This window comes from Quercus lobata, chromosome 12 (assembly GCF_001633185.2).
Source record: "Quercus lobata isolate SW786 chromosome 12, ValleyOak3.0 Primary Assembly, whole genome shotgun sequence".
NCBI lineage: Eukaryota > Viridiplantae > Streptophyta > Magnoliopsida > Fagales > Fagaceae > Quercus > Quercus lobata.
Genome location: NC_044915.1, coordinates 3,612,630 through 3,625,701, shown reverse-complemented (window position 1 = coordinate 3,625,701; position 13,072 = coordinate 3,612,630). Strand labels below are relative to the sequence as shown.

Below are 13,072 nucleotides of genomic sequence, written 5' to 3'. Positions count from 1 at the left end.
CACCCCAGAGAAAAATAGTGTCAATATGTCATATTAAATTCAATAGCAATTGACACGGATATCATAAGTGGGCAAATTTCTCAGCTTCTCATGATCTTAAACATCAGAATAAGACTAGTCCATTAACAAGAATTCCTAAGAGCCATAAAGGCCTATACACACTAGAACTGTATCACAATTAACAAGCTGTGATATACAGGTTTTGAGAACAGAAGATAGACAGACATATATTGTAAAAATCCACTGAAGGAAGCAGCTGTCAATATGCAAAACCAATTTAATCAACCATGTTGCTGCCAAATGTCCCATAACTTAAACTCCTGCTTCTTAACTGCAAATTAGCATACGAGAAACTAATTTAATCAGCCATCAAACACTTTTCATGACAACTTTTGACATAGCTTTTTCTTTCCTTTTTTTGGGGAGGAAGGGGTGTGGTGGGGGTGGGGGGGGGGGGGGTGGGGGTGGTGTGGGAGAGAGAGGGTGAGGGGGTGTGGGGTAGGAGAGAAGTCTAAGTTAGAGAAAAAACATTGTACCTTCTCTACGGCATCTGCCAAGCGTTTGGCATCTTCCATCTCTTTCCTGCGGATTTCAACATGAGCGCGAATATGGCGATTCTGTTCCTCAACCTAATAAACGGAGTGGTGATAAGAATACTCACCCACTACTTTATAATCATTCTTCTTTCATCTTAAAAATCAAACAAAAGGGCCAGAGCTTGAAACAAACAATATTTGCTTGGGTAAGGTTCTAATAAGATTTGTGTGGAGCCTTTATTGTGTTAGTGCATATAATTATAGGGGATATTTCAGTATTTGAGAATACATTAGAAGCTTTAAGCACACTATGGTATTTTCACACATGGATAGGCACTTAGGCAGTATATATACCTATGATCCTTGTAATCAATTTTTAGGTCAACAAAAAGCTGCAACAACTTCGAGGACATAGCCTTGGTTTTGGGGTGAACCACATAAAACTAGTGTTCTTGCGTTTGTATGCTTAGATATATTTTGTTTCTGTTTTCTGTTGTTCACATCTCACAAATCTTGGGTTAGGTTTAGCATTTCCTAACAAGTTCATCATCCAGAAGAGTACAATAGAGAAGTTAGCACATATGATGATTTACCTTCGGCAAGATTAAATTCATTATAGCTAAAGAATCAGTCACAAAGTAGAAATTTCACCTCCATGTGGAAGTCTAGGTGGCATATAAAACATTTTTATTTTGACTGTTAGCCACAAGCACTTTCAATCCACTACTTAATGGCGGGCGGGAACTATTGACACAATACCAAATGTTGGAGACTAAATTGACACATTTGAAATATTAGGGACCATTTTGCCACATAGTGCAAAAACATTAGGAACCAAAATGGTGATTAACCCAAAATTATTTATTGTTGAATACAAATAAATAATAAAAATCAAATAAATCTTTAAAATCTTTGATTAAGTGGAAGGCTAAGTGAAGGAGTTCTCTAAGAATGAGCCACAAGGCAACACATCATTATCTCATACATGAGGTTTCTGATTATATATATATATATATATAGAGAGAGAGAGAGAGAGAGAGAGAGAGAGAGAGAGAGAGAGAGAGAGAGAGAGATTAGCCTATTTAAAGGCCCAGAGAAAAAATTATGATTGATGATGAATAAAATTTTATACTGGATTATCCAATATCTAGGTGCTGATTTCTGGCAACCAAAGTATAAATTCCTAGGTTTTCCTACGTGGTGCTAATTCCAAGTAATTCTAGGTGTTGGTTCATAGGCTTTCCTATCTTTTTTGTTTTATTTGTTTTCCTCAATGCCCCTTTCAATTTGTGTTCCACCACAAATCATTCCACAAGTGACCTATCCTATCATCCCCAACCACAAATTAACAAAAATAAAAAAAAAACCCCTTCCATCCTATCATCCCCAACCACAAATTAACAAAACTAAAATAACCTCTTACATCCTGCACTATATGTTTCCAAAGGCTACACCCATAAGACATCCCAACCAAATTTGTATCCCAAGACTCACCACACTTCCCTGTAATTAATAGCTTCCATAAATGATCAATTTCCTAACATAGGACAAAATGAGGAATTTGTTTGTACGTGCTTGTGGTAGGGTTCGTGGTGACTTAGGGTTAAGGTTATGATTCAAGTATGACTAGGTTTTTAGTAGGGAACAATAGCATGAACAGTGCATGCCAACAGTGCACGTGGCAGTGACACAATATCAAATAAAGGGGAGAGAGAAGCGCAAAGGAGAAATAACACAATAAGGCCAATGTGCCTCAATACTAAAAAAAAAAAACCCATTATTTTTATAATCAAATCCACCTTTAATGAGTACAATAAGACACTTAAATAGCTCAAAATCTGAACTTCTATAATAGAACTAGAGCTCCAAATTTGACTATTACACGAACTCCTTATTAGACTAGTAAACTAAAAACCTACTAAGGTAATAAAAAACTTGCACTCAAGGAAATAAACCTAAGATACTTAGAATCTCTTTAGATAATTTTAGACTCCACCAAAATACCATTATTTCAGACGAATTGAAAATTACAAAATTGGCCTAAATTAAAAACTAACCATAACTTGTAAATTGAAAAACCAAATTAAAATTTGTATGAACCCCAGAATGTCTATAACTAGACATATAAAATAATGATTTTTGCTTCAACTAGACTTCATACATTGACCCAATAATATAAACCTTGAATGGACGAAATTCTGAACTAGCAATGAATCTATCTTCCATGTCTACACCATATCCTCAAAAAAAAAAAAAAAAAAAAAAAAAAAAAAAAACACACACACACCCCATTTGCCCAATAAAACTTGGTTGAAAGTACACAATTTACTTATTCCTAATCCTCCAATGCACACAAAACTTTTCAATTCTACAGATTTAAGTAATGTCTAGTTGTCAATTCTATTAATTTGATTTTGTGCATATCATATACAAGCCTAAGCACTGTGGCTTCTGGTGCAAGATTTTAATAGAAGATATCTAATGATTCTTCTTGATCAGAAAGGGGAAAAGGAGATGATAAAATGATTTATCCTAAGCAGTTAACTTACAACCTCTTCAACCAATGCATATATAGCTGATTTTATCCCTTCTACAAATACTGATAAGTGTGATCATAAGTAAAAATATAACCGTAAAAAGAGATGACAACTGTCATAGTCTATTAAGTTAGTTAAATACAAAAACCCAATCACTCACCATATTTAGCATATCCGTCAAGTATCGGATCTCACTCCTCTTTGCCGATGAAAGATTTTGAGCAACATCCATTACATTAGTCCTGCATTTGGGTTAATACGTTACAAGCACTCTATAATTCCAATAAATGAGATCAAGGAAAACGTAATTCCATTCTAACCAACATAAAATATTGTAGAATGCTGATGCATAATCATATATTCTATTAAGGGCACTGTTGTGAATCCATTATAAAGTATATTACTACTGATAACAGAGAACCTTACTTAGGTTTCAGACTTCTTCTGGTTTCCAATGTTTACAAAATAGAAACCACAGATCTTACAAGTACTAGATAGAATATGATAAAGTAGGAATGCTTTCAAGGTTATTGCTAAATTTCCACAAACAGGTTGACTAGACAGCAACACCTTACTTATGGCAACAGATATAGAAAAAATATTTGTAGTTATTCACAATTCAAGTAAAATTTTCTATTACAAAATAGTGAGAGGGGATGGGGGGGGGGGGGGGGGGGGGGGGTTGGTTTGTTATAAAAATGGAGTTATAAAGACACCAATAGAATTGGGTAAGGTCTTGGGTTCAACTCTTAAGCTTGACCAAAAACAGAAATGGGGTATTAGGTATAAAGGTAAAGCAAAATTTATTTTTTTATGGAATTCTGTCCACTCTCCAAAGCCTGCCCACAGTGGGGGTAGGGGAGGGGTCAGGGTTTTTTTTATAAGCGGTGAAGAGAAATTGAAGAAAGCCAAAACTAGAAGATAGAAAATTCAAGAGTTCTCAAAAAACATGAAGAGATTAAGACCAACAGGCAACAAAGGGATGTTTTTATAAACTATGAAAAATCTTCTTGACAAATGGTTATCCTTGAGGAACACTACTAATCAACATGAAAATAATTAGGACTGTAGGAGAGACATTTCCTGAAGGGAAAAATGCATAGGGATCATGTGAACTTTGGGCCATAATAAAAATAATCCCTAGTTCTTCTAATTTGAAATTAGAAACTCTCTTCTTGATAAGTACAGAATATCCTCACGTGAAAAGCTCATGATTTAATTAATAAAATTCATTTTAAAACTCAATTTTTTTTCCTTCTCTCCTAAGCAAATAGCAATGGCAAGTGCCTTCTACCCAAAGTGACTAATCATGGTTCGAGTCATAGAATTAGTCTCCAAAGAAAATGGGGGTAATGCTACTTACCAATCACCTCTCCTAAACCCTGCAAAAGTAAGACCTTTGTGTACTGGATACAGCCTTCTGTTTCTCTCAATCTCCAACCACCTACTTCTTCTCTCTCCTCCTTATCTTCTTTTTCTCTTTCCATCTTTATCATATTCTCTCTTCCATCTGAACGGAAACTTCACCTCCTTTTTCTATTCTTCTTCTTTTCTCACCAGAGTGTCGCCACGACAGTTTTTGGGGCACAACAAATTTGAGTTGTGGGTGTCATAGCTTGGGCCTAAATCAGCTTGATAGTTGATAGGTTGGCTAGCATGGTCAATGATGGGTTATAAAGGTCAATTGAGGTTTGAAAATTAGATCACTTTTGTGTTTAAAGGTGTTCTGTTTGATGGGCTTTGAATTAGTAATGGGTTGTGCTGGTTTAGTGTGGAAGGGATGAGTTTAGGTGTTAGTTTGAGTGGAGGGCCAATGGAGTAGAGCCGCCGCTTGGGTGTTTGGCTGGTTATTTGGGTGTGTCTAGTTGTGCATTTGGCATATTTACTAAAGGGCTTTGAGAATACTTATGGGAACTAGTTGAGGAAGGTGGTAGAAATAGAGTGATTTTGGGTGGGTTTCATGGTGGCCTGCATTGGTGCTTAATTATAGGCAGTGAGGTGGTGGTGTTTTGGGCCTAAAAGGCAAGCTAGATGTGGATGGTGATGGGGGTCTCCTATGGTTGCCAGGTTGGCTCAATTTTCAGCCATGGTAAATCCACCAAGCCACTGGTGGAGGAAGAATAAGGAGGGAAAAAAAAAACCGAATTTTAAAATGATTTTTTTATTAATTTCAAACCAGTATTTTATTAAAATAAATCATGTACCCCATACGTGATAGGATTTTATGTCCATTAAGCCCAAACGAAAATCAAATTAGAAAAACAGTGTCAATTTTATTTTGACCCAAAGTTTAGAGTCCTTTTGCAATTTTCCCTTTCCCAAAACCAAAAGAATTAGAAGTCAGAGTGCCAATTTGCAACCCAAGATTTGAATAGGACTTAACTACTTCCCAACGAATATTTCCCAACCAATACAAGAATTTACAAATTACATAAGGGAATGAAGATTAACTTCAGCAAAGAAATATCCCCTGAGAATAAAATATTCTAAAATTGATTATGATACCAAGATAGAGGATGTTGAATAAATCTGACTAACCCTGAATTTGTTAATGTCTTTGAATTCCAGTATGAGCATTTCAGTAAGCTGTAAAAGTTTAGAATCAATGGTTCTACTAGATTCTTAAAAGTCTTCAACATCGAAACAATCCTATAATTATATGACATCCCATTTACTAGAAATAATATAATAATAATTGAATGTAAACTTTGGAAGATTCGGGTTAGATGAGAAGAGGGCATAATTTGAAAGAGGAGAAAATTAGATATTAACAAGCCAAAAATTAGATATTAACAAGCCAATTATAAAATCCCCTTAAGCTGATACAAGAATAACAAGCCAATTATAAAATAATAAATCAAATAACGACCAATACTTATAATAATAATAACAATGACTACAATTTTAGCAGCCGGCCAACCAATCAATAAATTTGAATCAAATTAATCAAAAATTAAATGATACCTACTTATCTGAAAACAAAGGGTCCAAGGCTTGTTCTTCCACAAGTTGCTCTACAGTATCTAGAGCGGCTCCCACCTGCATGTACAGTATATGTTAACATGGTGACCAATTCAATTTGCTTACTCAGTGATGTGGAGCAACCAAGACACAAGAAAAAGCCAAGGATTCTTGAAGCAAAGTGCCAATAATGTGACAGTTCTGACTGGAAATTATATGAATCATCTTAGATGGTAATAAAATCTTCATCTGCTAGTTTTTTTCTTTAAATAGAAAGTTTTATTGAGAATAAAGAAACCACCCAGTACAGAAGGGGTGCACTTAGAGGGCAAAATCAAGAAAATTTTACAGTCAAGAAACTCTAACAGATTGGAACACGGTTGGCCTGGTAAAACAGCCATCCATTCATACAAAGAATGTAAAAAAAGCATCTTAAGCTCTTTTGTAGATCATTCAATGCCTTCAAAAGCTCAGCTATTTCACTCTCGCCAAATGGCCCACGTAAGGTTCGAAGGGACAGCCTTCCAACTACCACCACTTTGATGTTTTGCGAACTTCCCCATCCAAAAGGCCAAAAAGCAACAAATCAACTAACTGACTAGGATGACCCAGTGCATTCCAATGAAACACAAAACAAGAGACCTTAACTCTCTGGTGTAACCACAATGCATCAATATATAATCTACAGTCTCTCCACCCTTTTTACACAGATAACATCAATCTACAACAGCAACCCTTCTCCTTCAATGATTAGCGGCCTTCCAACTACCACAACTCTAAAGTTTTGCAAACCACGCCGTCCAAAATGCCAACAAATCAACTAACCAATTAAAAATTTAAAATAACCCATGCACTCCAAATAAACACAAAACGAAAGACCATAACTCTCTGGTGTAACCACAATACAGCAATATATGATCTACAGTCTCTCCACCCTTCTTACACAGATAACATCAATCTACAACAATAATCCTTCACCTTTGAAGATTATATAAATTAAGAATTTTCTCCACCGCAATAGTCCAAGCAAAGAAAGCTACTTATAAAGGAACTTTCTCCATGGGAAATAAGGCTTGTCCCCATTAGAAAATAGCATATAGAAAGATTTTACCTCAAAAACTTATTCTTTGTAGGTCTCCAACAAATTTGATCTTCAACGTCCCCCCTAATCTTGATTGAATAAATAGGGTCCATGAAATCCACCAACGTTTCAATTTCCAATCATGATCATCCCGCACAAAAGTAACACCCCAATGCATGGACCCTACACTCCAATCATAAATAAAAGGGTCTTAAAAAATAACAACTTCAATTAATCAAATTTTGTAATTTCCCTTCAAAATAAGGGGCATTTCTTTCCCTCGAAAAACACCGTATAAGCATAAATGGGTCACTTAGCAAATCCTACTGTAACCTCTCTTACCAAAGTCTCCTTTCCAACATTATAGAAGCTCCATCACAGAACAAGCAAAGATCCAACCAACATGGTTATGGAGCCACCACACATTGGTGCAAGTGTCACCAAATTTTAAGCAACTAACAAAGTTATTCTGCCTACATGCATTGGCAAGGCAGTGAAAAAAGGTGGTAGTTCTGTCCCTTTCCTTTAACCAGGGAACCCATGACTTTTGTCTCCAACTCATTTCCTCCACAACAATTAACTTTTGCAATTCCAATTTATTATCTTCCTTAGTAACTCTCACATCAGCACTCAACCTTCCATCTTCCTCCCTCCTATCCATCTCCCTTATTTCATTCAAGACAAAAGACTTCCTTGATGCCACATCCCCCAAAAAAATTCCTTGTAACAAATTCTCAAATCAATTTTCAAAGATTTGAGTTTCTGAGCCAACATCCAATTGGGTGACCCTTGACATTATAACTCCCGCACCAATTCTGGACTCTTTCCACAAAGCACAAAGATTTCAGCCATATATTTCCAAACCCTACGTTTACGCAATTGCAATAGAGTAGGATAGGAAAGGGTCTGAGATGGGCTGTTGGAGTAATTTTTTACTCACATTAAGAAAATGTATTTCCCAATTCAATGATACCGAGAATCTGTCTAGCCTGGACATTAATGGTGGATCGTGATTGCTTGACCAGGTGAAGGCACCCCACCCCTCTCCAAGGGTAAATCTAGCAAAGCATGTTGAAAAAACCCACATCCCTGTTGTTATTCTTGTTGCTCCCTTTCTTTTGCTTGAAAAACAAATAACACTTAAAACCCCCCTATGCACCAAGGAACATTCCACCAACTAACAACTCCCTAGCTCTATCCCATAACGCTAAAATACCACCTGAAGCTCCCAAGGAATCCAAGTGTAACCAATTTGAGTAAGTATTCCCCCAAATGCTTCTATTCTTCTGGTCATTAGCTCAATCTTGGGTCCTTTAACATTTATAGATAAGGGCTTTGGATTATTGGATGGGAAGGATTTTAGACTCATTAGCCTAATTGGCAACGTTTATAAGATTCTGGCAAGGGTATTGGCAAAATAGATTGAAGTTGGTCCAAACGAAGTCAGTTTCTCATTCTCAAAAAACACTCATCAAATGTAGACAAATTCTTGATACAGATCTAATTGCGAATGCGTGTCTTGATAGTAAATTGAAACAGGGCATGCCAAGAACGAAATCCTCAAATGTTTGAAGGAGTTGAAAATACAACAATGGAGCTTAAGCTTTTTCATTTATTTTACGTACGTTGTATGGTTGGATGGATACATTAAGTGGCCATTCTTTCTCAGAATTACTCAATTCTGTATATTATTGTACTTTAAGTTAATGTCTAGCCATTAAGTACACATTCAGCGTACTTGGTTGTAATCTTTTTTCTTGATAAAATTTAACTTACCTATAAATCATTTGAAAATTAACAGATCATCTGTCACGTAAACAACATAACCAAAACTTTCTTGTTTTCAGTTTTCACTGTTTAAGTGCTTTTCATTGTGGTTCCATTGATTCTAAAGGTATGTTTCACATATGAGGCAACCCCTTCCCCATCCCCCTTACTTTTTTTCTTTTTCCAAAGTAAAAGGAAAAAAAAAAAATCATATCCTAGCGACGGAAACAACCTGCTTCAATTCTATGATGTGTAAGATACTAAGGGTATATTTGTAACTGTTTTTTCCTCTTATTTTCTGTTTTCAAAAACAATTTTCTATTTTTTAGACTAAAAAACTTGTTTGGCAACTCAAAATGGATAGAAAACAAAAACTGTTCTCAAAACTTAACTTGTGAAGAAAACTAAAAGCATGCAAAAAACTGTTTTCAATTTCTAATTTTCAAAAGTCAATGAAAATACGCATTTAATTTAATGAATTTGTCTCATTTAATGAGTTAGCATTAGAGTTCAAATCCGAGTAACAACATATTTTAGTATTTTCTATTTTTTTGTTCAAAAAAACTATCTTTTTAATTTCAACTAACCAAACATGTTTTTTATTTAAAAAATAAAAGAAAATTGTTTTTTCTTTATATTCCCAAAACAAGTTTTTGAAAATAGAAAACAAAAACTATTACCAAACATAACCTAAACCTTCGACGTAGAAATTGAAGGTAATTAAGAAAAAATGATAACAGCAAAGATATTAATAAAATGAGTACCTGTGTTTCAAGACATAAAGACTCGAACTCATCCTGTCAAATTCAAATAAGGTAGCATGAAATTTAGAATTATACCATAAGATTATATCAAAACAGCAATTAAGAAGTTGGCCCTGTTGATTGCCATGGAGCCCAGGTAGCAATCTAATTTATACATTCTATATAAAGTTGATGAAGGAGCTATTTCAGGAACTATAGTTTTTAACACATGCAATAAAATCAACAACAAAAACACCATGCAATGGGAAGATCCCTAAAAAGAAGTCTACTTTAGGCTTTAGCTAAGATCTTTAAGCAACACTACAAAGGGAATAAAAGATATAAAAATGAGACTAATTTTCAATTAAGCATGCAAGATTTTTTTTTCCTGGTGGATAATTCGATAGTTGGGCGTGAGGTCATGGATTCAAAACTTTGATAGTTGGGCATGAGGTCATGGATTCAAAACTCACTAGGGATGTGTGTATTTTACCTATAAAGCATGCAAGACTATTGAAATAGAAGCATCAATGCCCAACCAAAACATGCTTGTTACCAATCCCACTTTAGCAAAGCATTAAATATTCAGTCGAAGAATTTAAAATAATCTCACTTGATAACAAATAAAATAATGAGAAATTTTGTTTGTAGGAACAGAGAGTAACAGGTCTATCATATTACATATGCACAATATTCCCATTAAATTCAATATGAGTGAATGCATACATATTTTCCCATATCATCCAAAATTCCAAATAATTTACTGGTTCAAATTCTCCTTTTTCAAACCATAATGTCTGCTATTTTTATTTTATGAACTTATTAATAGTAAAACATGATAAATGCCAACATTACAAAGAAATTAACCCATTGTTATTCACTTATTCTTCAACATCAAAGTGAGATAAAGTAACTAATTATTTTTTCTTTCATACGTGACTATTGGAGTTCCAAGACAGAACACATTTATAAAAACGTTATCTGATTTGATTGGCATTTTGCAGAAATAGTTCAGCATAGAAGAAAAATTCATTTTTCTGTCTATGAGGCTATGTCTCCTGAATGATCACAATATCACAAACGATCATGAATTGTCTATGAGGCTATGTCTCCTAAACGATCCTTGTTTACTTGGGTGTCTCTTTTTTTGATATCAATAAACCTTTATTAGAGTAATTATGTTTCCTTGCAAATTTAGAAAATAAAATCATAATGGTTCTGAATGTTAAGTAGAGAGCCAAATTCACTAGAGTAATGGTCATCTTCAATAAGGTTTGCACTGATGCAGCAACACAGGGTAACTATGTCTAATCCAATTTTTCCAACTTTAGAGAGAGAGAGAGAGAGAGAGATTATAATAAAGGTGGTAAAAGTTAGGCTAAAATACTATTTACACCCTTTAAGTTTGAGGTCGATTCCAAATCAGGGTCCCTTGACTATGAAAACTTTTAATTTACAATCCTGAGTATAACATCATTGTTGATGTGCCCTCCCATCATCATTAGTTAGAATCTTCCTATTACCCAACCCCCAACAAAAATTGAAAAGAAAATTTTTTTAAAAATGCCATTTTTAGGCGGGTTAACAGTGAAAAATGTAACAAACCATAATGGAAAGGGCCCATTAACATCATTATAATAGTCGATAGTATAAACTGCAAGTTTTGGAAGTCAAGAGAACAATTTAGAAGTGACCCCAAACTAAGAATGTGTAAAGTACGTTTTAGCCTAACATTTAAGTTGAGAGCAGGCTGAAATACTAAATGTTTCATAAAAGATGAGAACTTCAAGGCCAGAGAAGGCGCTAAGTAAATAAAAAGAAAGCGCAAGGAAGATTTAAGTAATCGCATTTGAGAGAATACACTGAAAAAAATAAAATCACTATCACAAATATGAAAGTGCAGCAATTGCATAGAGTACAGACTAGCCAAGTATAAAAACAAGCCAATTAAGTAAACCAATTTGCCATTCAAACACACTGACCCTAACAAATAAACAACTCCCACAAAACATAAATCAAACAAGTGGCAACAAAGCTCAAACTCCATTCTCTTAATTTTGACAATTTGGCACACGACACCTTTTACACTTCCCCTACATCCACTCTTGCATAATTGCAGTAAAATTGACTTTGAAGAATGAACAAATTTTCTTTTTCTTTTTAATTTGGGTAAATTATAACTTACCCACATGTGTTTTAATTGAAATTTAAGTTACTTACCTGTGGTTTGAAATTTGACATTTTACCCACCTGAGGTTTGACCAAAATTTAAGTTGCCTACTTGTGGTTTGAAATCTCATGATGCAAGTGTTCTGCTGGATTATTTTTTATCTTATTTGATATTGTATTTTTATGTTTTTTTTGTTTTTTTGGAGGATAGAGGCATAAAAGTAAAGTAAAATTACATATTTAGCCATGTTTTTATTAGAAGTGGGATACAAAATTCTAACTGAGCTAACCTCATGTGGTAAAGTGTCAAATTTTAAACTTCAAGTAGACAACTTAAATTTTGGTCAAACAACATGTAGGTAAGTTTTAATTTGACCTTTTTATTTTTTTTTAATGAAAAACAAACATGTGACCAATCTTTTAAGGATGCATAGGCAACAATAAAAAATAAATTAGGGACTAAGGCTTTGTTGCTGTTGTGATGAAAATTATTATGATCAGTCAAACAATTTTCGGAAAATGGGTGAAGAAAGTAGCAGTGTGTACCTCAATACTTTCATGTAATGATGTAAGGACCTGTAAAAAAAAAAAAAAAAAACAGCAAAGAGAAGAGAGTGTTAGTTCAATAAGCCCTAATCATAATCAAAAATTTATTAGGTGCAAAAAGAAGGGGTGTACGGTACCTGGAGAAATAGGCGGTGGAGATGTTGTTGCTCCTGGGTACTGAAATTTGGAAAGGCACTGCAGAATCCCTACACACCAACACGAGTTTACTTGGTTAATTGTTAGGTTTTGGGAATTTGGAAAAGATTGAATTGAATTTACTTGGTTAGAGCAGGCGGTGAGGAGAGGGCGAAGGGCGAGGTTGAATGATTTCTTCATATCCCAACTTCGCGTTCCCATTCCCATTGTTGATGAAGGAGCGCATTGCATATCATAAGGATCGCATTCACCACTTTCACCACTTCCTTCCATTTCTTTTTTTGAGAGAAGAGTGTGTGTGTGTGAGTGTGAAAGAAATTAAATTAGAAATCAAATGCGTGAGAAAACTCAACCGAGAAGACAACAACACTGCTTTCTCTCGAGAAGCATAAAACCTTTTTTGAATTTTGAGATTTAAAATTGACTAAAATACCCCCAATATATTATATTATCACTATATTTATAAAAAAATAAAAAATAGATCAAATTCAATAACTAAATTCAAAAAAACAAAAAAAAAAAAAAATCAAATCCCAAACTTCGCCCGTGAGATGAGACTTTTTTTTTTTTTGGTTA

At 34.5% G+C, this 13,072-nt stretch overlaps 1 protein-coding gene across 1 annotated transcript; it reads right to left on the bottom strand.

Annotated features, from left to right (window-relative positions):
* Positions 1–12,870, bottom strand: LOC115969759. The gene is made up of 8 exons (XM_031089370.1): positions 12,620–12,870; positions 12,478–12,546; positions 12,341–12,370; positions 9,647–9,679; positions 6,042–6,112; positions 3,234–3,315; positions 537–629; positions 1–331 (listed from the first exon to the last, which is right to left on the bottom strand). The coding sequence occupies exons 1-8, from the start codon at positions 12,767–12,769 to the stop codon at positions 278–280; spliced, it is 582 nt and encodes a 193-aa protein (XP_030945230.1). The 5' UTR covers positions 12,770–12,870; the 3' UTR covers positions 1–277.
* Positions 12,871–13,072: the final 202 nt, after the last annotated feature.

Coding starts and splice junctions, on each gene's coding strand:
- LOC115969759 (XM_031089370.1), bottom strand. CDS start 12,769: ATGGAAGGAAGTGGTGAAAGTGGTGAATGCGATCCTTATGATATGCAA. Junction 12,371..12,477: donor TCCACCGCCTATTTCTCCAG/GTACCGTACACC, acceptor TTTTTTTTACAG/GTCCTTACATCATTACATGA. Junction 6,113..9,646: donor CTTTATGTCTTGAAACACAG/GTACTCATTTTA, acceptor CTGTACATGCAG/GTGGGAGCCGCTCTAGATAC.